The sequence below is a fragment of the Urocampus carinirostris genome, chromosome 11, assembly GCF_059441175.1.
Source record: "Urocampus carinirostris isolate Australia breed hairy pipefish chromosome 11, RoL_Ucar_1.0, whole genome shotgun sequence".
In the NCBI taxonomy this organism is placed as follows: domain Eukaryota; kingdom Metazoa; phylum Chordata; class Actinopteri; order Syngnathiformes; family Syngnathidae; genus Urocampus; species Urocampus carinirostris.
The window spans coordinates 42,263,147-42,288,758 of NC_142359.1; the positions used below are offsets into that span (position 1 = coordinate 42,263,147).

Sequence of the window (25,612 nt, forward strand, 5' to 3'; positions counted from 1 at the left end):
TTGCATAACATTGTGTCCAATGGGAATTGAACCTGAGACTTACTTCGAAAGGTGAAAGATTTTCATGTATGTGATTTGCATAGTGCATTCTGTTAGGTTAAAAAGTTAAACTGTCTCCATTTCTTCACCTGTGTGTCCTTTACCTTTCGGTTTTATACATGTGCGTATAAAAAAGAGCTAGTATAGTATATTGTTGAAAGTCTTTCTGTTTTCTCCACGCTATGATTTGTTGAAGAATTAGAGTGACAGTTTTTACGCTGGGGTCTCCAACCTTGTTCAATCAGAGAGTTACTTTTTGTTACCAATAACTCAAAGGGTATCAAGTTATATATGCATTTCTAGATTGAAAACCCACTCACTTAACATCTAAATATGAAATGAAATGAAATGATCTGCATTTATATAGCGCTTTTCAAGTCAATGACTTCCCAAAGTGCTTTACAGTGTGCTTCACATTTCCCAATAGCGGCCCTGTATTGCAGCCAAATAAAACCTTTTACGAGAAAATAACAATGACCATCTACTGGCGAGCTACTTTCAGAACAGGTCTGCGGGCACTAGGGCTGGCCGATTAAGCGAAATTGAATCGATATTGCGATGTGACGTAGTGCGATAGTGTACCCGCAAACCACCGAGTTTTTTTCAAGGAATAATAGTTCCACTTTGTTATTTACTCGACGGAGTGTTTGGCCAACAAAAATTGTCACGTGCAGACATTTAACATCGCCGGCCAATCGGAAGCAAGTTTTAATGGCACCAACCAATAAAGCGAGGCAAAGTTTGACGTGTGTGCACAACTGTGATTGGCTGGTGTAAGCTTTCAGCCGGTGTTATGCCAAGAAATGCATCCCTGCCGAGATTTGCATCCCCTAGCTACTATAACCACTTTTACCTCGTTTTAACTCACTTTTATATCTCTTTTCGGGAATGTATTGGCGAACATATAACCAAAACCACTTCGTCTTGCATTTGTTGGGATTGTAATACAACTTAAACCTTTCCGTATTTGTATTTGTTGTGAATGTAATCGGACGGTAATGCACACCGTATATAAATCACTTTTGAGAACTCCACCATAAAGCTTATTATGCTGAACTAAGCTTTATGGTAGAGTGCATAACAGTTTTAATACGAGCGATTTGAGTAGAAAAAGGCAAAATAAACATCTTACCTGCTCAAAAGTGATTTATATACGGTGCGCATTACCGTTCAATTACATTCACAACAAATACAAAGACAGAATGGTTTAAATTGTATTACATTCCCAACAAATGCAAGACCAAGTGGTTTTGGTTGTATGTTCGCCATTACATTCCCGAAAAGTGAGATAAAACAAGGTAAAAGTGGTTGTATTAGCCAGGGGATGCAAATCTCGGCAGGGATGCATTTCTCGGCATAACACCGGCCAAGCACCGCATACACAAATGGCCCCCAAAACAAACACCACGTTTGTAGATTTACCAGTTGTTACATTGAAAATAAATTCGTTTAATAAATCGGACTCCGAGGAAAGTCAGAAAAGCGCAAGAAATAGCTGATCACCCTGGATTTTTATCGCGTCCGGGAATCGACTGAGGCGTTTTTTTTTTTGTTTTTTTGTTTTTTGTTTTTTTTAAATCGTGCAGCCCTAGGTAGGGGGCACCTCAGTTGTCCATCTAATGCCTTGTCACATGTGTTACTCTCACTGCTACTTCTCGGGTTCGATTTCCTTGTATGCAATGTTTTGCAAATTAGGTCTGGATTTTTTTATCCATTAAGTGCACCTTATAGTCCGAGAATTACGGAAGCTTAGGCCACCTAGTGGTGGAACAACATATTTTCTGTCAACCAAAGCTACCCCTCAGTTCCCAATTCAAAGTAACAGCCACAATGATTTGTCAGCAAACTCCTGCTCCATCACCCTCTTCTAGTCAAGTCATGTCATGTTTACTTGTACAGCCCTTAATCACAAGGAGTCTCAAAGTGCTGTTCAGACTACAGACTGTTATTACAACATCCCATGATCTAAAACCTACAAGACGGCAAGGAAAAACACAAAAACATCAGCATGAGGAAATTAAGAAACCTTGAAAAGGGGCTGCACATGAGGTAAACCCCCTTCCTGGATGACAAGGCTGCAATGGATGTTAAAAGAGCATGAATAAATTGTTATAAAAAAATCCTTTGGCAAAATAAGAAACCAAGAATTAAATACAAAGCACTTTTAGCTTCCAAAGAAAAAGGGGTCTTGGATCTACCGATCATTAGAGATTATTATTGGGCACCTTAAATTAGAGCTCTTACTTCTGTGGACTACTAAAGACAAAGATACAATATGGGTGGACATGCAGCAGCGGTCTTGTCCAAATGTGCCTGTGGAATCCTTACCATTCATACCAGTAGCAATATGGAATAGGTAACAACTCCAGAATGAATGGATTAAGGGAACTTTTAAAGCATGGTCAACAATCCAAAATAAATTAAAAACATCAAGGTCCGAAAGTGGGGCTACAAAAAAAAAAACGAATTGAGGTTATGGATGTTATATTTCAAAATGGTCACAAAAAAGATTGATGTTGATTACCCAAGTCTTTGAAGAACAGGTATTGAAATCTTTTTAACAAATTCAACAAGAATTTGACCTGTCTAAAAGTTCTCATCTCATCTCATCAGCCGTACCGCTTATCCTCATTCGGGTCGCGGGGGAGGCTGGAGCCCATCCCAGCCATCTCCGGGCAGTGGGCAGGGGACACCCTGAACTGGTTGCCAGCCAATTGCAGGGCACACAGGGACAGACAACTCATTCGCTCATTCACACCTAGGGACAATTTGGTCAGACAACTCATTCGCTCATTCACACCTAGGGACAATTTGGTCCGGCCAATTCACCTGAAATGCATGTTTTTGGAACGTGGGAGGAAACCGGAGTGCCCGGAGGAAACCCACGCAAGCACGGGGAGAACATACAAACTCCGCACAGGAAGTCTGGAGCTGGATTTGAACCCACGACAGGTTCCCATGACATGAACTGTGCCGCACAAGCGCTAACCACTGCGCCGCCATGCTGCCCCTGTCTAAAAGTTATTTTTATAAATATTTGCAACGAAGACATTACCGTCAGAGACATGATGAATGGGGGAAAATATGTAAGGAGCTTACTAAGGTAGGGGAATTGTTAAAATAACACTCAAAAGGAGACTCAATAAAGGGGGTCATCTCAAAATTGTATAAAGCACCGCAAATGGATCTCACTAACAATGCGATGGAGGTAAAGGAAAAAAAGGGAACTGGAAGCTCATTAGTGATAAATGATAAAGATTGTGAGAAACCTTTGAAAGAATACACAAAATAACCAGCAGTCCGACATGGAGGATGTTTGAATGGGAAGTGAAAATGCGTTACTTCTATACACTCTCTATCACTTCAAAATAGAAGAATACATCCAATTTATCCTGGCGGAACTGTGGGAGGGTGGGGGATTTCACAAACTTTTTCTGGGATTGGCCAGAGGTATCAAATTTCTGGAAAAGTATTCAAACAGAAATAAAATTCATTATTGGTTCGGAATTGAGGTTGGACCCACTGACCTATGTATTAGGAATTTTGCCAGAAGAGTTATTGACTGGTCAATACAACTGTGTAGTAAGGGTAATGCTTACAGTAGCAAAGAAAAGAATCTCAGTTGCCTAGTTGAAACCACAACCTCCTGACATAATGCACTGGAGAGACAAATTAAAGTAAATGTACATTGTGGAAAAAAAATCACTGCAAGACTTCAAATGAAATTAGATAAATTTGAGAAAATATGGAAGCCTATTACAAAATTTCTACTTTATGTCCAAACACCTCACCTTTTAATATTAGTTATTTATTTTTATCCTTTTTTGTAGTTGTTTCTTTTGTTTGTTATGGGTATATTAATTGTATACTTTTTTGTTTGTGTTGTTGTATGGTGGGTGACACAATTTTGGCTTTGTGCCCCACCGACATCGGCCCAAAACTACGATAGAGTCATCTGTGACACTCAAAGAATGATTTGTTTTGTTGCTACTTTTTGTCTATCCTGCCGTGAAAATCCACTTTTGGCGTGTACCGTGCCGAGGCTTAATGTCAGACTAGGTTGACATACACCTCCCCCTTTCTTGTATGAAAAGCCATAGCATCAGATTTAATCTCAATATCTGAGCGTGTGGTAGATCGCACGCAGATCATGTTTACAAATCCTTTTTGCCAATGACACCAGAGATAAATGTTTTTCATCTCTGTTAAACTGAACTTCGGCCACAGTTTAAATTAGAATGAGAAAGCTCTGTATTGCAATTACAACGTTGTGTACATTGTTTACAAATAGATTACATATGACACTCCAGGATAAATATGCAATGAAATACTTTAAGGCTGGATTCTCAAACTTAATTGACTTGGGGGTTGTCGGAGCTATGGTCTGCTTCAGGTTGGGCTGAGTAAGGTTCCTCACCCCAAATAAAGCTCTGATAAAAACATTCGACTGTGCTCAAATATATTTTTGAAAAATTTGCTTCACAAAATAAGATCCAAAACAAAAACAAAAATCCCGATAAGAATCAATATGAAAATAAATCAATCCATAATAAATGAATCCATATTTTCTGTGGGCTGCACTTACAGTACATGAAAGAGACAGTGTGTATTATTGGACACTAGATTTTGCTGTGTTGTGTCGAGCAACTTAAAATGAGTGCCGAAAAGCAAAAATAAAAAGAAAGTGACCAAACTGCAAACATTTTCATATTTTTTTCAGAAGTATATTTTGAGCATTTTTTTTATTTTTTATACGTAGACACTAAAATAACTTTAAATCACCATTTATATTTTCATGTATTTGCTTGGACATTAACGAAGAAAGTAAAGAAAAAGGGGAAAAACAGAAAAAGGAGATAAAGGAAAGACAAAGGGAAGAAGAATAAAGGAAAATAAAATAAAAACAAAATTGAAAAGAAACTTCAGCAAAAAAGAGAAAAAGAAAGAAAAAAAGTTAAATGAAAAACAGAAAAAATGAAATAGAAATAAAAGAAGACAAAAACATATATGGAAAAGAGAAAGAGAAACAAAAAATGAAAAAAGATAGTTAAAGGGAAAAAAAATGAAAGAAAAATAGTCAGTAGATCAAAAGGTGGTGGCCTGGGTGAGAGGAGTCCTCAATGACATTGTCAACAATGTCCTCCAGACTGTGCAGTTAAGAGCCAATGATTTTCTGGGCTGATTTGATGACCCTCTGTAAGGTTTTTCTGTCTGCTGCCGTACACCTGGCACACCACACCGTGATGCAGTATTATAACGAAATTGTTTTGGGCTAAAAAGAAACAAAATGCATTCAATTAGAACACTCATCTGGATCATCTGTAATTGGGGACTTTTTTGGAGAGGTTGTTTTTGAAGACAAGACCAGCTCATAATCGTTTAATTAAAGTAAAAAAAAACAAAGCCACGTTGCGCATTAAGTATGTAAATGTGCAGTAAACAGGCTTCTACTGGTGCTAATGAATTCACAAGGGGGTGCCTGGAGCGTTCCTGTTCTTCTTCTAGGGCGTTCACAGGTGGCGAGGAATCCAAAGCGGTCGTAAACACGTGAATGCTTTTTGGACACTTAGCGTGATTGCAGGAACATTTTTATGTCATAAAAGCATTTTTTTTTATCTTGGTAATGCAGGACAAGGCAGCTTTGGAGAGTCTGAATCAACAACTGAAGCAGCAAGTCGAGGAGAAATTCAGTCACGCTCTGCTGGACTTCACCATGAGCGGAGATTCTGACGGTAAAAGTTTGAACACAGTAAATGAATCAAGAGTCCGAGCAGATGTTGAACAATTAACCCCCTAACGGCCACCGGACTGTTGATGACTGGTGACAAACTGGTACATGTTTGTCACCAGTCACTTAAATAAGTCATATCATTGGAAAGCTTAAACTCTTTGGATTCAAGATATGATGACCATTTCAAAATGTACTTGTCACAGAAACATCACAATCAGTCTGAAACAAGATACCCAAAAACTATGAAGCTATGATAGCTTAGATAGATAGATAGTATGATAGATTTCAAAGCGGCGCCTCCACGAGCGGCTGCCTTTTCCAGCAGCTGCCCGTTATCCCTCACTTTTTGTGATTTATTGTTTTATTGTCTGCTCCTATCTTCGGTGTTTTTCTTACCGTTTGGCAACTACACTTTGGATGACTTTCTATCCTATGGACATGGGTTTTAGCGCACAAAAATGCGTTTATTCGAGGAATCAACTCCCTGCCCTGAAGAATTCTCGTGCCGGCGTGATGAGGGGGCCTATGGTGGAAGAAGAGCCGGGGCTAGCGGCGCTATAAGGCTTCGGTATCCGTAATCATGGTAAATGTGAACTCACTACCAAATAAGACCAACGAGTGCTGGTTGAAAACATCGAAGCACACAGGGAGCGCAGTTGCTGTGTTTTGTGGAAACGTGGCTCACGTTTAGCACCCTGGACGCTAACATGTAGCCACCCGGAGCTACCCGGAGCTATTTTAGCTATCCGGCTTCAGCGCCGCTATACAGAGACACGAAAGCCTACGGGAATCGGAGAGGAGACGGACTCACTAACACGAGGTGGTGTATCCCTGGACACAAAGAAAAAGATTTCCATCTGCCGCAGGGATGTCGAACTTTTGGACTGGCGTGTGACGTCATCCACTCCGCTACAAGCACCCCTAGGGCATCATGTTAATCTGTTAATAAACAACAGGGTAGACTGCTGGAAGTGTGAATTTCCCTACGGGGATGAATAAAGTATCTATCTATCTATCTATCTATCTATCTAGTTCACCTAAAAGTCCCCAAGGGGGGTCAGCTGATGAGTTAATATTCTGCAAAAATAAAGGATTTCAATCCAGGACTATCCAGTAAATCCAGTTATGTAAGATGTTTTTTTCATATAAAAAAATAATGCTGACAAATGAAAAAAAAACTGCCTAAAAGCAAATTAGATTCTGTTTCCTGTATCGATCCCCGATCCAAGCTCCGTTCTCCTGTCCCAGCTACCCGTATCCTGCCCGATTCTGTTTCCTGTATCGATACCCAATCCAAGCTCCGTTCTCCTGTACCCTTATCCTGCCCAATTCAGTTTCCTTCATCGATTCCTGATCCTAGCTCTGTTCTCCTGCCCTGGCTACCCGTATCCTGCCCGATTCTGTGTCCTGTATCGATCCACGATACAAGCTCCGCTCTCTTGTCCCGGCTACCCGTATCCTGCCTGATTCCAGTTCGTGTATCAATCCCTGATCCCTGGCTTTTCGCTCGTCCCGGCTACCCAACTTGTTCCGTTTTCCGACCATGCTACGTCTCCCATCCCGGCTGCCCGACTTGCTTCAGATCTCTGGCCACGCTTCGTTCTCCCGTCCCGGCTGCCCGACTTGTCCGTCCATGACCCTGTCTCGGCTCTCCGGCTCTGGCTGTCCGCCTCGCCATCCGTCATCGGCCGCAGGGGCTTCCAGTCCCACCTGTCCAGAGAGCACCAGATCGCAGTCTTTTCCTCTGTCCCTGACTTTCCCGATTCCTTGGTAAAGCATTGTGTGAAACGTTACGCATTTGGGTCCACCGCAAATTCTGGTCATGATGAAATAATTCTCAATATGGTAGTAGGCCTCTGACCTTTTGTCTGACACTACTCTCAGCCAAAAGCAGGTCCAAATCCCGGATTAGCCCATACAAGACTGTTTCATAAAACAGATTAACTCCTGTTAGCTCCGAATATCTTCAGCCAGTAGTAACCGATTTGAATGATGATTGACACATTGGTTAGCCAATGACGTTTCCAATATACTCATGATTGCACAATCATTCATTGACTTCTGGAAAAAGAAGTAAAAGCTCTTTCACAATGTCCAAAAAATAGTCATCGTAAAGTACACATTTGCAAATGTTTAGTTTTGTATACGAGTCGTGTCCAAATGGCCACTTTTGGAAACGTCTAAACCTACCCTTGGAAAAATGTGTAAGATACAATGTTTAGGTTTTCAAATTGTGATGAAATTTCACAAGGTAGTAGGTAAGACTTCAAGTTACTTTCTCACCTGTTGTTCAGCTAAAAAGCCCATGCTACACTCATCTGTAGGCATTTAATTGCAAAAATAAATTCAAGCGAGAAAAAAAACCTTCTATTTCTGTTTGTTCCAACTCCGATTACTCAATGTAAGTAGCACTTACCAATTACTTTAGGCACGTCTTGGATTGGGATTTTAGGCATTTTTTACATGAAAGGTAAAGGGTATAGCAGCACCATCGGTTGTTTTGGAACGTGCGTAACAGCGCAGAAACTGAATAAACTAAAAAAATCACACTCTTTGCACTAATGCTTTCTTTCATGTTTTTTTTTTTCCATGTAGGTTCTCCGAGCGTTTCCGACTCTCGGATGTTTCGCGAGGCGCGAGGACGAGGCAGTAGCGAGCCGCATATCAAACGGCCCATGAACGCCTTCATGGTTTGGGCCAAGGACGAGCGCAGGAAGATTCTGCAGGCTTTCCCCGACATGCACAACTCCAACATCAGCAAGATCCTTGGTAAACAGACCATAAAAAGGCCTTTTTTAAACTTTTTTTTTTTTTTTTTAGGTTTACAACAGGGGTCAGGATCCTATGGCTCGCGAGCCAGATATGGCTGTTCTTAGGAGTACATATGGCTCAGAGATAATTTCAGACTGAGCAAATTTGTTTTATAGTTTTCCAATTCTGATAAGTGTTTGGTGCGTGCATAAACGACACATCACCAGTAATGTGACTTTTTCGGTCTAATATTTAAAGAGCACAGTCCCAACTACAGTTTATAGTCAAGGTGTCACACAAATAGACCCAGTTTTTGCTGTACTTTGCGAAGGAATCCTTTATATGGAAGCTCATAAGCAATCTCTGTTATCTGTTGAGACAGTTAATGATAAAAGCCCGCATAAAAAACTCTAAACACCCCACACTAAGCAATTTGATTAAGCGGAAGGGGTGGGAGCTAAGCACACAGCGCACGTACTCACTTATCTTTGCCTAGCGCCATCTGCACCAAAGGTAAATATTTCAGTATCCTCAGTTGCAGTATTTTGTGACATTTTAAAAAATAATTTTGCTTGCACCTTGTTTTGAAACCATTATTTATGGAAAGAAATTACAGTCAAATTGAGTCTCAACAACCTTAAGTAACTGTGGGAGGGAGACAGGTTTAAAGTGCTATTCGGTATTTGTTGAATATGGGACAAAGGCTCGGGGGAGCACAGCAGCCAAGAGGTTAGCACGTCCGCGGCACAGTTCTGAGGTCATGGGATCAAACCTTCCTGTGTTGAGTTTGCATGTTATCCCCGTGCTTGCGTGGGTTTCCTCCAGGCACTCCCCCGGTTTCCTCCCACATTCCAAAAACATGCATGTCAGGTTTATTGGCCGCGTCAAATTGTCCCTAGGTGTGAATGAGCCTGTCGCAGGGCACATAGAGACAAACAACTCACTCGCTCATTCACACCTACGGACAATTTGAACTGGCCAATTACCCTGACATGCATGTTTTAAAAAAGTGGGAGGAAACCATACTGTATATCGCTTTTAAATATCTATGAATGAAATAATTTTTCACCTATCCATTATACATAATACCCAGCACCAATTAACAGGCCAGGACCAATTGACAATCATTTCAGACGCTAATAATGAATTATGAACATAACACAATGAGCAGAAGTGGGGGGTTCAGTGATACCAGATCATAAAAATGGCATCAATGGTGGCAATCACTTCTGCAAACTGGACCCACTGGTGTAAATGTGGGGTTAATGAGGGGACGACGGGTCTTTCCGGTCTCCGCCACTTCTTCCCGCAGATCAGAACCAAAAGTGTGTGTGTGTGGGAGTAATCGGGCGCCTCGCGGGTCCTCCTATTTATTCTGAATTTGCACTCGACTACTGTATGTTTAATGGCTAAAGCTTTCGGTACTTGGCTGGTCCCGTCTGTCTTACGATCTGTTAGTTATTAAGGACGGCTGAGATGCAACGCCTCTGCAGAGAGAGAGGGGGAAATGGGGGGTGGGGTTTATTAAAAGCAGATTTCCCGTGTTATAAAATCTCTTAGAAGCTCTTTAAAATGTCAGGGCCCATCACGGCGGGCTGGGGGAAAAGTCAGGCGGCAGCGCGCCACTTGTTTAATGTACCATGCACTTGATCGTCGTTTGTCCCTTAGCTGTTTTACAAAATGGTTTGCAATTGAATTGTTGCAAGTGTCAGGCGAAGAGTATAGAAGGATTTTTTTTTTTACAACCGAAAGAAATTGTACTTGAGGTCTGATCTGGAACAGGGGGCGGGAACCTAAAATATATATTTTTGGGAGAGAGACATACTATATGGTGTGTAACCTTGATTGTAAACTGGAGAAGAAACAAAACCTTATCGTGGTGGGGCACTTTGCGCGTCTCCATGACCCCTAGAGCTATGTCGGCGGGAGTCTCGTACTCCTGGTAGGGTTACCCAAGCCGAACAGGTCGAAGGGTAGAGTCCAGACTAAGAGTGATCCCAAAAGCTGGTGGCGGCACGCTTTGAGGCGGTTTCCTACAGACCTGGATCCCGTTAGCCGCCTGCAGTTGTAGGAAGATGCCAGTCGTCTAGGGTCTCCCTTGCCACTGGAACCATCTTCTTTACAATCAAGATAGTGGCGTTGGGGAAAGCGCACCCCTTACGCCACTTTAAAAACCATCATTGCGCAGGTATCCTCTTTTACCTGAGTCTCCGACCACAATCCAGGATCGGACTGTTCAAACATCAGCAGACTCACAAATAAAAGAAGATGGTCATCATCGAATCGATGGACAACCCCAAGAGAAGAAGAGAAACTGTAGTTGGGACTGTTCTCTTAAATACTTGACCGAAAGACTCACGTTACTTGTGATGTGTCGCTTATGCACGCAGGGTCTGTGGGTGTGACACCTTGACTGTAAATTGTTGCTGGGATTGTGGGATTATATACTGGAATGAACCACTGAATCATTTATGCACGGACCAAACCTGTCTCTTCTCTTAACAGAACTGAAATGCTACAGACGAAAATTTGCATGGCCTTACTTTTTTCTCTGAGCCATACGTACTCCTGAAAAGAGCCATATCTAGCTCGTGAGCTATAGGTCTTTGACCTCTGCCCTAAAGCAACCTCATCGAGGTGAATAGAGGACCTTCTATGTGGACTTTTGACATTGAAGACCACCTTCCTCTTTCCTAAGGCTCTCGCTGGAAAGCCATGACCAATCTGGAGAAACAGCCATACTACGAGGAGCAGGCTCGCCTCAGCAAACAGCACCTGGAGAAGTACCCGGACTACAAGTACAAGCCCAGGCCCAAGCGTACTTGCCTGGTGGACGGCAAGAAACTCCGCATCGGCGAGTACAAGGCCATCATGCGCTCACGGCGGCAGGAAATGCGACAGTACTTCAGTGTCGGGTGAGTCCACAAATTTTAAACTCTAAGAAAGGGGTGTCCAAACTTTTCAAACGCGGACCAGATTTGGTAAGATGGAAATGTGTGAGGGATGAATATGTAGCCTTTAAACAGGCTTTAATAAAGTGTCACAATCTTGTAGCACGCTTTTGTTGCATTTTCATTTGACTCGCAGAGTCTTGTGAAAAAGTTATGCTGTGCCGTGAAACAGCTTCACCTATTCACAGCATTTGTTTCCAGTTAGCTTTTTGTAGTCAGCATGTTTAAGCTGGCCGTGCCTCTTGATATTATATTGTTTGAAATCAACCACAGCTTCTTGGCAAATTAGACGGATGCAGTTTGTTTCGGATTTCACTGAAAAAAATACTCTAAATTAAAACAAAGCATAACAAAGCCCCACAGTAGGTGATGATGCGATGTAATTTCTGAAAAGCGCACTGAATGTCAAAGTTACAAAATTAAATGAAGTGCAGGTAAGACTATGACTCCAACTAGTAGCAAAATACCTCGTCAACTCATTAGTGACGCACATTAATGAATGATTCCCACTGTCCCTATGGAGTAAGATTGCGATCTTAGCAGAATTAGTGCTAAAATGTATCACATTCTGCCATGATTATCACACTCACAGCTGTCAATCATAATCTTTTTTTTTTATACTGGAACCGCCTTCCTTGTGGGTGTTTCCAGGCAGCAGAGCCAGCTTCCGTTATCGGCAGCTGGTGTGGTTTACCCGGGGGCCCTCTCCTTGGCGGGCTTACCCTCCCCCCAGATGCCCTCCGAGCACTCCAGCATGTCCAGCAGCCCGGAACCCAACGCGAACCACCACCAAAACGCCCTTTCATCCCAAACGGGCGCCCTGAAAAACGAGGGACCCCACATCAAGGAGGAAGATCTTCGGCTTCATGATAGCAACGGAGACGTTTACGACGACTTCGATTACGAGGACGAGGAGGCTGACTACGGAAGCGACAACGAGAATCACATCGCCTAATAAGAGGGGAAGCTCCGTCCCTCTTTTCCTTCCAAAACCAGCATCCGACTAATCGGCTGCAGCATTGGACCGGTCTACCACACTGACTGTTACGAATTCTTGGATGAAGATGAAGGCAGCCAACCCTACACTTGAGTGTGTGAAAGGGAGGGTTGGCGACTAAAGTGACTTTTTAAACACTTTGTACACAAAATAAAGTGGGAGGACCTTTTCAGGGCCGAAACAGATGACACTTTAAAGACAGCGGACCTTTTTTTGTTTCTTGAGATGCTTTTTAAAGAAAAATCAAAACAGATGTATTTCTTGTTCTCGGTTATAAAATATTTTCACTCAGGTACACGGTGCCAATAAGTGGCTTGTGAATGTGATTTGTTGTTTCTGTTTTGTTCTGTCATTAATAATGATATGAAAGAAAAATGTTTGTTTTCATCGTAGAGGTAAGATCAGGCTTAAAAAAAAATCAAGCCTGACCCGCGCCAAGGCCGCCGGTAATAAAGCCTGACCAATTGACTTGGTTTTCAGGACCAAGCCCACAAAAAACCCCAAATTTCATATTTTATTTGTGAGGACTCTGGAGGAACAGCAAAATAGAAGCCAGGTCCGACCCAAACATGAAGATTGACTTAGGCCACATTTTAGGGCGAAATTCGGGTCGGGGTTGGGCTTGAGCTTGTGCTAGATATCTTACCTCTTTCCTCCCACAGTTTATTGTGAAGCACTTGAAGGAGATGTTTTTTCAGGTGGAGACTTTTTTAAGACGGACGGATTTTTTTTTATTGTTATTTATGTTTTTTGTGGGCGGGGTCAATGACGAAAAGCACTGTGTTTGCGAGACAATCCAGTCGTCCCTCAACAGCAGTGCCATTTGTGTGTGTTTGTGTGTGATTGTGTGTGTGGCAAAATAAATAACTGCTGTTTATGGAAAATATCTTAACCACACACACACACACACACACACAAATACATATTTTTATTTTCCATCCAGTTGCCAGTCAGTGTTTCTGTTTTGTAAATGAATACATTTTTTTCTCTCTAAACTGCCTCTCTTCTAATTTTATTAACAATAACTATAAGGGTGGTCAGCTTTGTCTATGAAGTAATGTACAGTTTAATTTATTTATTTTTCTCTCTGTTGGTTTTTATTTTAGTGTGTGGGTATTTAACCCTGCCGCCCCTTTTTTCATCCTGTTTTTGTTTTGTTTCGCAAAGCACTCAGACTCAATAGAGAAAAGAAGAACGTGATATTTTGTTCTATTATAATTAAGATCATTTTAACACTTTTTCAAAATGTAGAATGTTATTATTATTTTTTTTGCCCCAATGTTTACTAGCGCAGTCGGACATTATATTGGACAACACACACACTTGAGAGATTATTCATGACAACCAAACAAGTTCTATGCTGTCTTTTTTTTCTTTTTTAGATACAATCTTGTACATATTTTTGTGATAGTACTTTGTTCTAATCATAGGAAAGACATTTTCATTAGTGCAAACGGCAGCCTTGTTTTTCTTTCATTTGTTTCTTTTTCGTGGGTCTCATTTGCTTTTTTGGAGCACTAGACCGCCCAAGCCTTGACTTTGCTGTATCACGCCACTGTACTGAAGCAACTAAACAAAAGTGGGGTAGTAGTAGGGGGCAATAGGACGTAAATAACCCCTGCTGGAACCGTCGGGGCCTCTCTAATCAGTATAGAGGACCAATCCTGCCATATGTAAAAAAAAATGTATGAATAAACAAATATCTTCAAAAACATGAAATAAGTTTAAAGTTATAAGGATAGACAACATCAATGAATTTTGAAGTTGCAAGAAGAACAGGGTATAAAGGCCAAACCTCAGACAGGAGATTCCAACCTGTTCCGAAACCCCTTCCCTGAGCCCTTTATTTTGATTAAATCTCCTAAGCTACAAAAAGCAGGTCCGCCCTGGAGGGTGCGGGCATCAAAGGACAGAAACTTAATATATAGTGACAATGGTGTAAACAGTGCATAGCAGTCAAAAAAGTCAATGAACATCAGTGAGTTTTAAGAGTCAAAATAACCAACTGGTATCATAGGCAATCTCTTTTGCAGGTGTACTATAATAAAAGTATAAACTTATCAATATCCCATATATAAGAACACGTAAATAAATCACATAATCCCAGATATATAGCATTAATGCAAATTATTCATTTATTTATGCATTTTGTCATTTATTTTGTAATTATTGTCTACTTCAGTATTTATTTGGTAGTGTATTTTGTTGTGTAAAGTAAATCATCGATTATCCGGGGGTTACGTGATCAGCAAAATCTGCGTAATAGTACATCCATCCATCTATTTTCTCTGCCGCTAATCCTAACTAGGATCACGGGGGTGCTGGTGCCCACCCCTATCTTTGGACAGTAGGCAGAGGACACCCTAAACTGTTTGCCAGCCAGTCACCAGGCACACAGAGACGGACTCACACACACATTCACACCTAGGGACAATTTGAACCGGGCAATTTACCTGCCATGCATGTTTTTTGAATATGGTAGTAAACCAGAGTGTCCAGAGGAAACCCACTAAGGCAAGGGGGAGAACATGCAAACTCCACTGCATTCGCTGGAATTGAACCTTGGATCTCCGCCAAGGGTCTGCGTGCTAATCACCCAGCTGCCGCAAAGCAGTATCATTATCATACAATTACATATTATCAAATAAGTTGATATCAAAGTACAATACCTTTTTACAGGCTCACACATTCATTTAACAAGAAAAATAGTGTATTCGTACCTGTAATGTTTTTTTTTTCAATACTGCAGCTCTTAGAGAGTGATTAGCCAATCAAAATGCAGAACACAATACATGATAAAAATCTGTAAAGTAGCAAAACCGTAAAAGGTGAACGGCGTTATAGCAAGGGATCACTGTATTTTGTAATGTACTTTGTTGTGAAATTTTTTTGCGTGTTTCGTGATTTATTTTGTCAATTATTTATTTCAATATTCATTTTGTAGTTTATTTTGTCGTATTCAGTAAACCATTGTTTGTTTTAAGGATTACGCTCCAAAAACAACCGAAATCTGTATAACTGTACAATCATTGTACACTTAAATACTGTACAATACATTGAAATCAAAGTACTAAACCTTTTTTTTTAGGCCGAATTATTTGTATAATAAAAACAAAATGGTGTTCTGTACATGTAAACTTTTTTTTACCAATAACTCTCTTAGGGAGTTATTAGTTAATCAAAATGTAGACAACAATACATAATACAAATCTGTGAACTGCATTATACAAGGAATCACCGTAATCTGTTGTGGGTCATGTTGTACATTATCAGGGTTTTTTGTCATTTATTTTGTCATGTAGAATATTTTATATTTTGTCATGCATTTTGTTGTGTATTTTGTCACAAAAATATGTTATTGAAATAAGAGTGAAACTTGCCGAGATTTTCTGCTACTGATAGTAAAGGCATTTTAGTTGATTGGTGTGCTGTCGATCAACCAATAGGTGAGGAGCTCAGCCTGTTCGACCAGCCCCCCTCATCTGAATAAAATGTTATCACGACAAAATACATGCCATAAAACAAAACAAAATTGCATGACACAATAAATGACAAAATAAACAACAGAATGGATAAATGGCAAAAAAAAAAAAAAACACAAAATGCATGGCACAATAAATACTGAAATAAATAGATACTCGTAAAATATCAGACCAAATAAATGATAAAATGCATAAATATATGAATAAATTGCATTTATTAGATATATTTAAGTATTACGTGATGTATCTATGTGTTCAGTTAATTAGACATCATCTATTTGTAGGCATATACTTTTATTTCTACGTATGGCAGGTTCAGTCTTCCATAAATCAGGACAATAAAGAAGGTGACTGTATTATTTAAGACAATCAAGGTCATGAGCAGAGCTCAAAACCAAGTTGGAATTCCGAAGGAAAACACACACACGCAAACAGAAAATATCTGACCATTTCAACTTGAAAAATTCAAGAAAGATAAGTATGTAAATATAACATAGAGTTATAGATTTATATTTTGTTCATAACACAGTGTAATATAAGTTGTATATTGTTTTTTTTTTTCTCCTCCCTTTTCCTCGCTTTTATTGATGTTTATTCTTGCCACAGGAGTTGCAGGACTCTAATGTGAGAACAATAAAAAACTGAATTCAATTTATGAAAAATTGAGGGTGGAACAAAATGCATTAAAAAAAAAAAGACGTGGGCTACTGCCACCATCTGTTCTAAGTTCACTTTTTTTTCAGTATTACTGCCGGACGAGGCTCTAATAAAGACAGCAATGTGTTCAGTAAACTTCTGTGTGGGTTGTGTATTACTTTTTTTTCACATTATATAAACCCAAACCAAGTCATTATAACACCTAGATTTTTGACCGATTCACTATGGGTGATATTACATTTGTCTAGGTTGAGCTGGACCAATAATCAACATTTCATTTTTTTCTGGGTTAAGGCGTAAAATTAAGTTACATCCATCTTTGAATCTCAGTAAGGCAATACTCCAGATTTCTACAACTTAACTGTCCAGTTGTCTCCAGTGGCACATACAGTTGAGTGTCATCTGCATAGCAATGAAAACTAATATTATGCTTGCGGATAATGTCACCAAGTGGGATCATATAAATACTAAAAAGAATGGGGCCAAGTACATAGCCCTGTGGAACACCACAGGGGACATTAGATTGTTTAGAGGTCAGATTGCCATAGTTAACACATTGCATCCTGTCTGACAGGTAGGACCTAAACCATGAGAGTACAGTTCCTTATTATCATTGATAACAACGTAGTGAGTGTGGTTTACGAAGAGATTAGACATAGCACTCCAAAATAAAAATGCATAAAAATAAAAAAAGGATTTCTCCGATTTAGGTAAAAAAATATTTCTTAAAATGGGCTCCCACATTCCAAAGACATGCATTTCAGGTGGATTGGCGCGAGCGAGTTGTCGGTCCCTGTGTGCCTTGCGATGTCAGAAGGACCAGAACAGAACAGGAAACCTCAGAGCGTTCGTTACAGTTCTTTATTTAGGGAAGCGTACAGGGCTAGCGGGAGACGCGATGGCTGTCGGAACACGTTGCCAATCGGAGTGCGGAAGGCTAGCAGGTGAAGTTTACCGGGGCTGGAGAGAAGATCGTAGCGTGGGACGGAAGCAGGTCGGATCGGAGGCAGGCAGAATCAGGTAAACAGATCAAGACGGAACAGGTAATCAGGAGAGTCATACAGGGTACAAACGTATCCTCAGACGAAGAGGTCTGGGCGTAGCGTGCTTAAGAATGGAGAATCAGCCAATCAGAGGGCGTTCACATGATTGCTCGAGTTAGCAATGACGACATGCGATTGGCTGGCAACCAGTTCAGGGTGTCCCCTGCCCACTGTCCGATGATTGCTGGCATGGGCTCCAGCACCCCCGTGACCCTACTGAGGATAAGCGGTGCAGCTAATGAGATGAGATGGGCTAACAAATGCTAGATAAGATAATTTGGCTTATTTAAAGGATAGTTTTTATGTTATTGAAGAAACATGATAAAATATCCAATAGAAAAGGAAAAAATATGTCAACCTCCAGGCTCCATGCATGGCCTTACAAATTGTTGTATTCTTCCTTACAAAAAAATGAAGTAATCTTAGAGTATGTATGTGTCACGGTCGCCGTGGCGACCGGTCTGCCCTGCCCCCTGGTCACCAGCTGAAGCAGATCAGCTAATTGCATGGCTGCTATTTAAGGTTGGGTTGTGGGTATTGCGGGTGTTAGCTCATTATACCTTTTCTGTTCTGTTATGCCTTGTCCTGTTTAGTTTAAGTCGGAGGAAACCTGTACCTGACCTTTCTGAGTGTAAGAAAGTTTTTGTTCTGTTTTGTCCCGGAGTTTTTGGACAACTTTTATTTTGGCAAATAAAAGCTTTGATCGTACGCAATTGAGTTCTCCCTTCCTGCCTCCTGCCTCCGTTCTGGTCCGGTCACCCCTTCCACCTTGTGACAGTATGTTTTTCAAATGGGTTTGTATAGTTTTTAGATATGATACAGATATTTTATGCTGCCATACTTACGAACGAGATTATTATTGCTTGATTAGGAGGATTTGCAATCATTGATAAAGGGACCAATTGGCTGAGGCTGACAGGTATGATCAAGAAAATGTTAATGTTGTGTCATTTATTTGACACAGAGCTATGAATGAATAAAATTAATGAAAACTTTATTCCGAACATTAAAATAAAAACAGGATAAAAACAATGACTCAACAGCAAAATAATGTTATCCTAACATGTTCAAAAAGGGGTAGTCAGAAGCGGACGCTCATTTTCCCTACCCCTATCAATTACATTCTATAGATAGCTCCTCTTTTGTGTCTAAATACAACACACTCTCAAGGATACACATATTACATAGGTCAGATATCAATAATTGTAATAATAACAATAGTTACATATTTTATACACTAATCATCGTAGTACCCATCCCTCAACATCATAATGCCACTAGTCACCAAACATCACTGCGACACCAATGATAATAACAATAATAGGAATAATATTAATAATAACAGTTATGATATAACAATAGCAACAATAACAACAAAGTTAATCATGGTTGTAAACTCAGAATTTCCAATCTCCCGTATCACTCATACCCCATTTTCTTTATCTCTGTATTCCGCCCGTAATGTTTTTTCGTATTCAAATTTGAACACGTGAATAGTTGGACATTGTTTGATCTCGTCTTGTAAATTGTTCCAAAGTTTGACTCCACACACAGACACACACATATTTTTCCTGTTAGTTCTCACCTCTGGGATTTTGAATTTACTACAGCCTCTTAAGTTATAATTTCCCTCTTTCCGAATGAATATTTTTGGGATGTTTTCTAGCATTATGTTTTTGTTTACCTAAAATAGCAGTTGTAAAATGAAAAATGTTACTCAATCATCCAATTTTAATATTTTGGACTGCAAAAAAATATTAGTGTGATCCCGATATCCTACCCTGTGCATGGTTCTAATTGCACGTTTTTGGAGGATAAAAAGGGGCTGTAGTGAATTTTTGTAATTATTGCCCCAGACTTCTGCACAATATGTTAAGTATGGCAGAACTAGAGAACAATATAATAAATACAATGCATTATAGTTTAAAATGAATTTGGCTTTATTAATTACAGTAATGATTTTTTTATACCTTAGTTTTTTATGTGTCTGATGTGTGTTTTCCAGCTTAATTTATTGTCTATTATGACCTCTAAAAACTTAATTTCTGATACAGTGTCTATTACAGCACCATCCATTTTACTTCTAAATCTTGATTTGCCTTGCGAGTACCAAAGAATATTGCTTTGGTTTTATTTACATTTAAAGATAATTTATTCATATCCATCCATACTTTTAGGTTAATTAATTCACGATTAATGCAGATTACCAAATCAATATAATTATCATTTGAATGGAAAATATTAGTGTCGTCTGCACATATTGCAAATTTTAATAGTTTTGAAACATACAAAATATTGTTAATATATAAACTAAATTACTTTGAACCCAGGATAGAACCCTGTGGTACTCCACAACAGATGTCCAAGTATTCAGATGACAACTCTCCCATTTTCACATATTGCTTCCTCCCCGTCAAATAACTTTGAATCCATTGCAAAGCCACGCCCCTGGTGCCATATCTTTCCAGTTTTTTTAATAGTATATTATGATTAATGTTATCAAATGCTTTTTTAAAGTCAATAAATACCCCAACTGCGTATCCTTTTTTCTATGCTATGGATGATTGCTTCAATAAGAGCCATTGTTGCTGATCTGTTTGCTCTAAAACCACATTCACTTTCATTAATCAATCCATGTTTTTCTATAAATTGTTCTAGTCTATTATTGTAAAGTTTATCTAATATTTTAGAGAACTGAGGAAGCAGAGATACCGGTCTACAGTTTGGAAAAATGCGTTTTTTTCCATTTTTGTCTATTGGAATAACTTTTTCTATTTTCATTTGATTTGGAAATTTGCCTGATATAAATGATAGATTACATATTTATGCCAATGGTTTCAGAATGCTATTTATGATTTGCTTAACTAGTACCATATCGATGTCAAAACAATCCATAGACGTTTTGTTTTTACAGTTGTTTACCACGTCTAAGATCTCTGATTCCGTAACCCCAGATAAAAACATGGTCTTGGAGTTAATTTTTACCAGTAACTAAAATTACTTACTATCGCACTCTGGGATATTTGCAGCTAGCTCTGGTCCAACATTTACAAAATAACTATTGAAATTCTCCATAACTTCATTTAAGTTATAGTTTACACTGTTCTTATCGATAAAATAGTTTGGATATGCATTACTTACATTCTCTCGTTTTTATTATACTATTTAATACATCCCAAATACCTTTAATATTGCTTTTGTTATTATGAAATAAATTGGTATAGTATAATTTCTTGCTCGCTCTTATTATTCCTGTCAATTTGTTTTTATATGTTTTATATCGGGATTCGGCTTCCTCAGTTCTTAGTTTAATATATTTTTATATAAGGTGATTTTTCTTACAAGCATTATATAAACCCTTACTTATCCATGGATGCTTTACTGATTTATTCTTAATATTAGTTTCTCTCATTGGACAGTTTTTGTTATACTTGGTGGTGAATATCTCCCAAAATATGTCAAACGCACGATCCACATCATCGTACCATATATAGCATTCCAGTTTTGTTTAACCAAGTCATCATTGAGTGATATGATAGTCTCTTCAGTTCTAACTCGTTTGTAAACATATTCTGTAGTTGATTCTTGTTTAGTAACCTTTTCATCATACTCTGTAAATATTGGTAGGTGATCAGAAATGTCACAAACCAGTAATCCGCTGACGTTTGTAGATTCAATATTATTTGTCAATGAGTGTTGCACTGTGTGAAGTAAATCTCCTAGGCCTTAATATAGTTGGGTACAAACTCATACTGTACATTATATTAATATAGTCATCAATGTTTTTATGTTTGTTTGGATTCATTAGATCTATGTTGAAATCTTTACGGATGAATAGTGTTTTGTTGCCTATTGTAGAATATGTTTTTTCAGCCCAGTTCGTAAAGGTTTCAAGATTTGAGCCCGTTGATCTATATACACAACTGAGTATAATATTCCTTCTTTTTCATGTATAATTTCTATTGTAAGACATCCAAGTAAATCATCGAATACAAATGACATGTTTTGTAGTATCTTAGATTTAAATCTTTTTTGCACATATATAGCTACTCCTCCTCCTATTTTGTTTCTTCTATTTACATAGTTCAAATTATAGTCACTTGATTAATCAATTCCCTTTTCCTCATTGAATCACGTCTTAGAAACTGCAATCACACTAAACGGGTTCTCAAAGTGCTGTAAGCATTCTGTAATTTCTTCAAAATTTGAGTACATGCTTCGACTGTTGAGGTGAATTATTGAGAATTTCCCTTCAGATTTAACAAAAGTATTATATTCATTTCCGGTATAATATTTGCAATTGTCTGAGCTAGTTGATAGAAATTTGTGGTCAGGATCGAATTCATCTAATTTTGAATTATAAACCACGAAAGAAGAACCATGACCACAATAAACGTTTCAATTGAAGTTTCAATTGCTTCTCAGGACAGTAAAAAATGAAAAAGTACATTCGGCAATATCATCAGAAAAACGAAGGATGTTGTGTCCCCCAATACCGACTCTGCCTCCATGTTTCACCAAAGCTTTGGACATGATCCTCTGCAGGAAGATGTCAAATAAAGAAAAAGATACAAGAGAAGAAAAAGGAATACACTTGACATTTTAAAATTAACTCATTAACACAAAAAAACATGAAAATACGATTAAAATATTTATAAATCTACAAAAAATATAAAATGCAAAACAATTTTAACCTTTTTATACCCAACAATCATAGGGCCCGGTCACACAGCCGCTTGCGTCTGTATCGAGGCTGAATCACGGCCAGAAATTTCTGCCTGTCAAGCGGACGCTATTGAACGCTTTGAGATCGCCATACAGACGAGATACAGCAGTGCTTTACTCGCGGTCGGAAATTCACACGCGGTTGGCCGCGCAAAAAAGTTTTGCGCTGCTCAAAACTTTAGACCACGTGGTACACACGAGGTAATGACGCGGAAATGACGCGGAACGACGTGCTATGGCCGTGGCCAGGGCGTGGTTACACGTGGGTAGGACGCGAAATTTCAGCGGGTAATCGTGGGTGGAGCACGGTCATAGCATGTTCTGCGCCTGTATCACGGTGTTATTACGTGAAATTAGCGTGTTACGCGTGTGACGGTCAAACGCCTTTCTCCGCGTATGTACAGCACGATTTGCCGAGCACACGTCAGTTGTGCTCGAGACGTCAAGGGGTGGACATGGATCCCCGTCACCGTAGTGACCTCGTTTTAATCCATTTTTATTTCTTTTTTCTTATTTATTTTCATTTCATAACAAGATAATAAAATAAAAATGAAAAACTATTACAATAATAACATATTGGCTTCTTCGGTGCCATAGCTTGAAATCTTGATCTTCACGGGACTGTGTCTTGAGCGGTTATGATTTCTACAGCCCGGTGTTATGCCGAGAAATGCATCCCTGCCGAGATTTGCATCCCTTCGCTACTACAACCACTTTTACCTCGTTTTATCTCACATTTATATCACTTTTAGGGAATGTAATTTCGAACATATAACCAAATCCACTTCGTCTTGCATTTGTTGGGAATGTAATACAACTTAAAACATTCCGTCTTTGTTTTTGTTGTGAACGTAATCGAACGGTAATGCACACCGTACATAAATCACTTTTGGGATCTGTTATGCACTCTACCGTACAGCTTATTATGCAGAAATAAGCTTTATGGTAGAGTGCATAACAGTTTCAATACGAGCGATTTGAATAGAAAAAGTCAAAATAAACATGTTACCTGCTCAAAAGTGATTTGTATACGGCGTGCATTACCGTTCGATTACATTCACAACAAATACAAAGACGGAATGGTTTAAGTTGATATTTGCGCGCAGGAGAGATTTTCACAGGCGCTGAGAAGGTATGGCCAGTGCGCAACTGCGCAAGTTAGAATGAACATTGGTTGAAGAGTATAATAAGCAGAATTTTCGGCCAATAGAGTAAGAATTTATTTTTCACACTGCACCACTGGCAAAAGCGCATGGAATGGGTCAAACTTGTCAGAGTCGATCTTTAATTGATGCTCCCATTTTGCATGGCTTGGTAAACATACAACCCCACTCAGTGTTCTCGTGAAAATGTTGTCGTCCTTCTGCGTCCATATGTTCGCCAATCAACTCTTACTGACTCCTCCACAAAAGAAGAAAAACTGCATAATGCACAGTTAAAGGCACTCGCACGGAGAACATTTTTCCTTATTAGCATAGCTTCACACACACACATATAGACACATTCATGGCCTTTCAAGGCAATAAAGATCGAAAACTCCTCTTCAGTATGTGAAGGACTTTGTTGTACTCAGGGCGTATTGAATTTTTCAAAAATAGCCTCAAGGTAATACTGGAGAAAAGGTTCACGTGTGAATAGTTGAAAAGCAAGTGAAAGGATTTGGCATCCTTTTTGTCCTTGTTATTGTACTCAAAAGTACTCTGCAGATTAAAATCTCACACAGACAGCCCAGGGTGCGCCGTAGGAGTTTGCGCCGCTTAATGCGCAATCATCCACTCTCCCATTTACATCACAACAGTTGAAAAGAATCGTTAAAAATATTTCACTGGGCCCATATTTGCATTTGATGTAGTTTTTTTCAGAGAAAAATGAAAAACAATCCGTTGCTAAATTGTGAACAGGGGAATGAGAATTATGTGACATTAATATTTTAAAGTTGTTAATATTATGTGCTGTGACACTGAGCCGCTAACTAGGCGAAGTTTAAAGCTGTGTCGTCAATGTATTCATGAGAGGGGGGTGGGGTATACCTGGTCAAGTGCAAAAGGCATCATCTGGTAAAATGACAAACAAAAACATGGCACCACAGCATCCTTCTACTGTGAGTATGCACATGTTTATTGTATATATTATACTTTAACACATTTTTATCTTTTTAGCTTGTTTAGATAGTAAGATAGATAGATAGTAAGATAGTAAGATAGTAAGATAGTAAGATAGATAGATAGATAGATAGATAGATAGATAGATAGATAGATAGATAGATAGATAGATAGATAGATAGATAGATAGATAGATAGATAGATAGATAGATAGATAGATAGATAGATAGATAGATAGATAGATAGATAGATAGATAGATAGATAGATAGATAGATAGATAGATAGATACTTTATTCATCTCCGTTGGGAAATTCACACTTCCAGCAGTCTCCTTTGTTGTTCATTAACAGATTAACAGGATGCCCTCGGGGTGCTTTGTTGTAGTTTAGCCACAGCAGAGTGTATGACGTCACACACTAGTCCAAAAGTTCGACGTCCTTGCAGCAGATGGAAATCTTTGTGCCCAGGGATACGACACTTTGTGTTAGCGAGTCCACCTCCTCTCCGCTTCCCGCAGGCTTTCATGTCTCTGTCTAACAGCGCTGAAGCTCCGGTAGCTCCGGGTAGCTCAACGTTCGCGTCAGGGATGCTAGACGTGAGCCACGTTTCCGTAAAACACAGCAAACTGCACTCCTGTGTACTTTGATGTTTTTCACCAGGACAGCCAGTTCGTCTGTCTTATTTGGTAGATAGTTCACATTTACTATGATTACGGACGGTACCGAAGACGTATACAATACAAATCAGAACTCAAAGAGCTAGAGACTAGCCGCTTAGCTAGCTCCGGCTCTCCATCCCCTCATCACGCCGGCACGAGAATCCTTCAGGGCAAAGAGTTGATTCCTCGAATGAACTCATTTTTGTCCGTTAAAACACGTTTACTTGCAATGTCAGAAGAAGCCCTCCGATTTTTAATCTATCTATCTACCCTGGTCATATACCTGGAGTGGGGTGACCGACAGCAAGACAAACACATACACAAAAACAAAGAAAATTAAAAAAGGGAAAAAGTAGAAAAAAACACACACAAATGTCAGGGACCAGAACAGAATCTCGGATCCAATAGCGTTAGTTTCAGAGTTTTTATTTGAAAGAGTTGTTAGAGCAGGCTCGGGACGTCGGCGCTTGTTGGT

At 39.4% G+C, this 25,612-nt stretch overlaps 1 protein-coding gene across 9 annotated transcripts in view; it reads left to right on the plus strand.

Annotated features, from left to right (window-relative positions):
- The window catches only part of sox5 (SRY-box transcription factor 5), a 190,726-nt gene extending 173,983 nt beyond the window's left edge, over nucleotides 1-16,743 (plus strand). For all 9 annotated transcript variants that reach the window (XM_088347757.1, XM_088347758.1, XM_088347762.1 and 6 more), the window contains 4 exons: nucleotides 5,669-5,771; nucleotides 8,366-8,539; nucleotides 11,220-11,436; nucleotides 12,124-16,743. In XM_088347757.1, coding sequence (XP_088203883.1) covers nucleotides 5,669-5,771; nucleotides 8,366-8,539; nucleotides 11,220-11,436; nucleotides 12,124-12,427 — 798 coding nt within the window. In that variant the 3' untranslated portion in view covers nucleotides 12,428-16,743. The remainder of the gene's footprint in view (nucleotides 1-5,668; nucleotides 5,772-8,365; nucleotides 8,540-11,219; nucleotides 11,437-12,123) is intronic.
- Nucleotides 16,744-25,612: the final 8,869 nt, after the last annotated feature.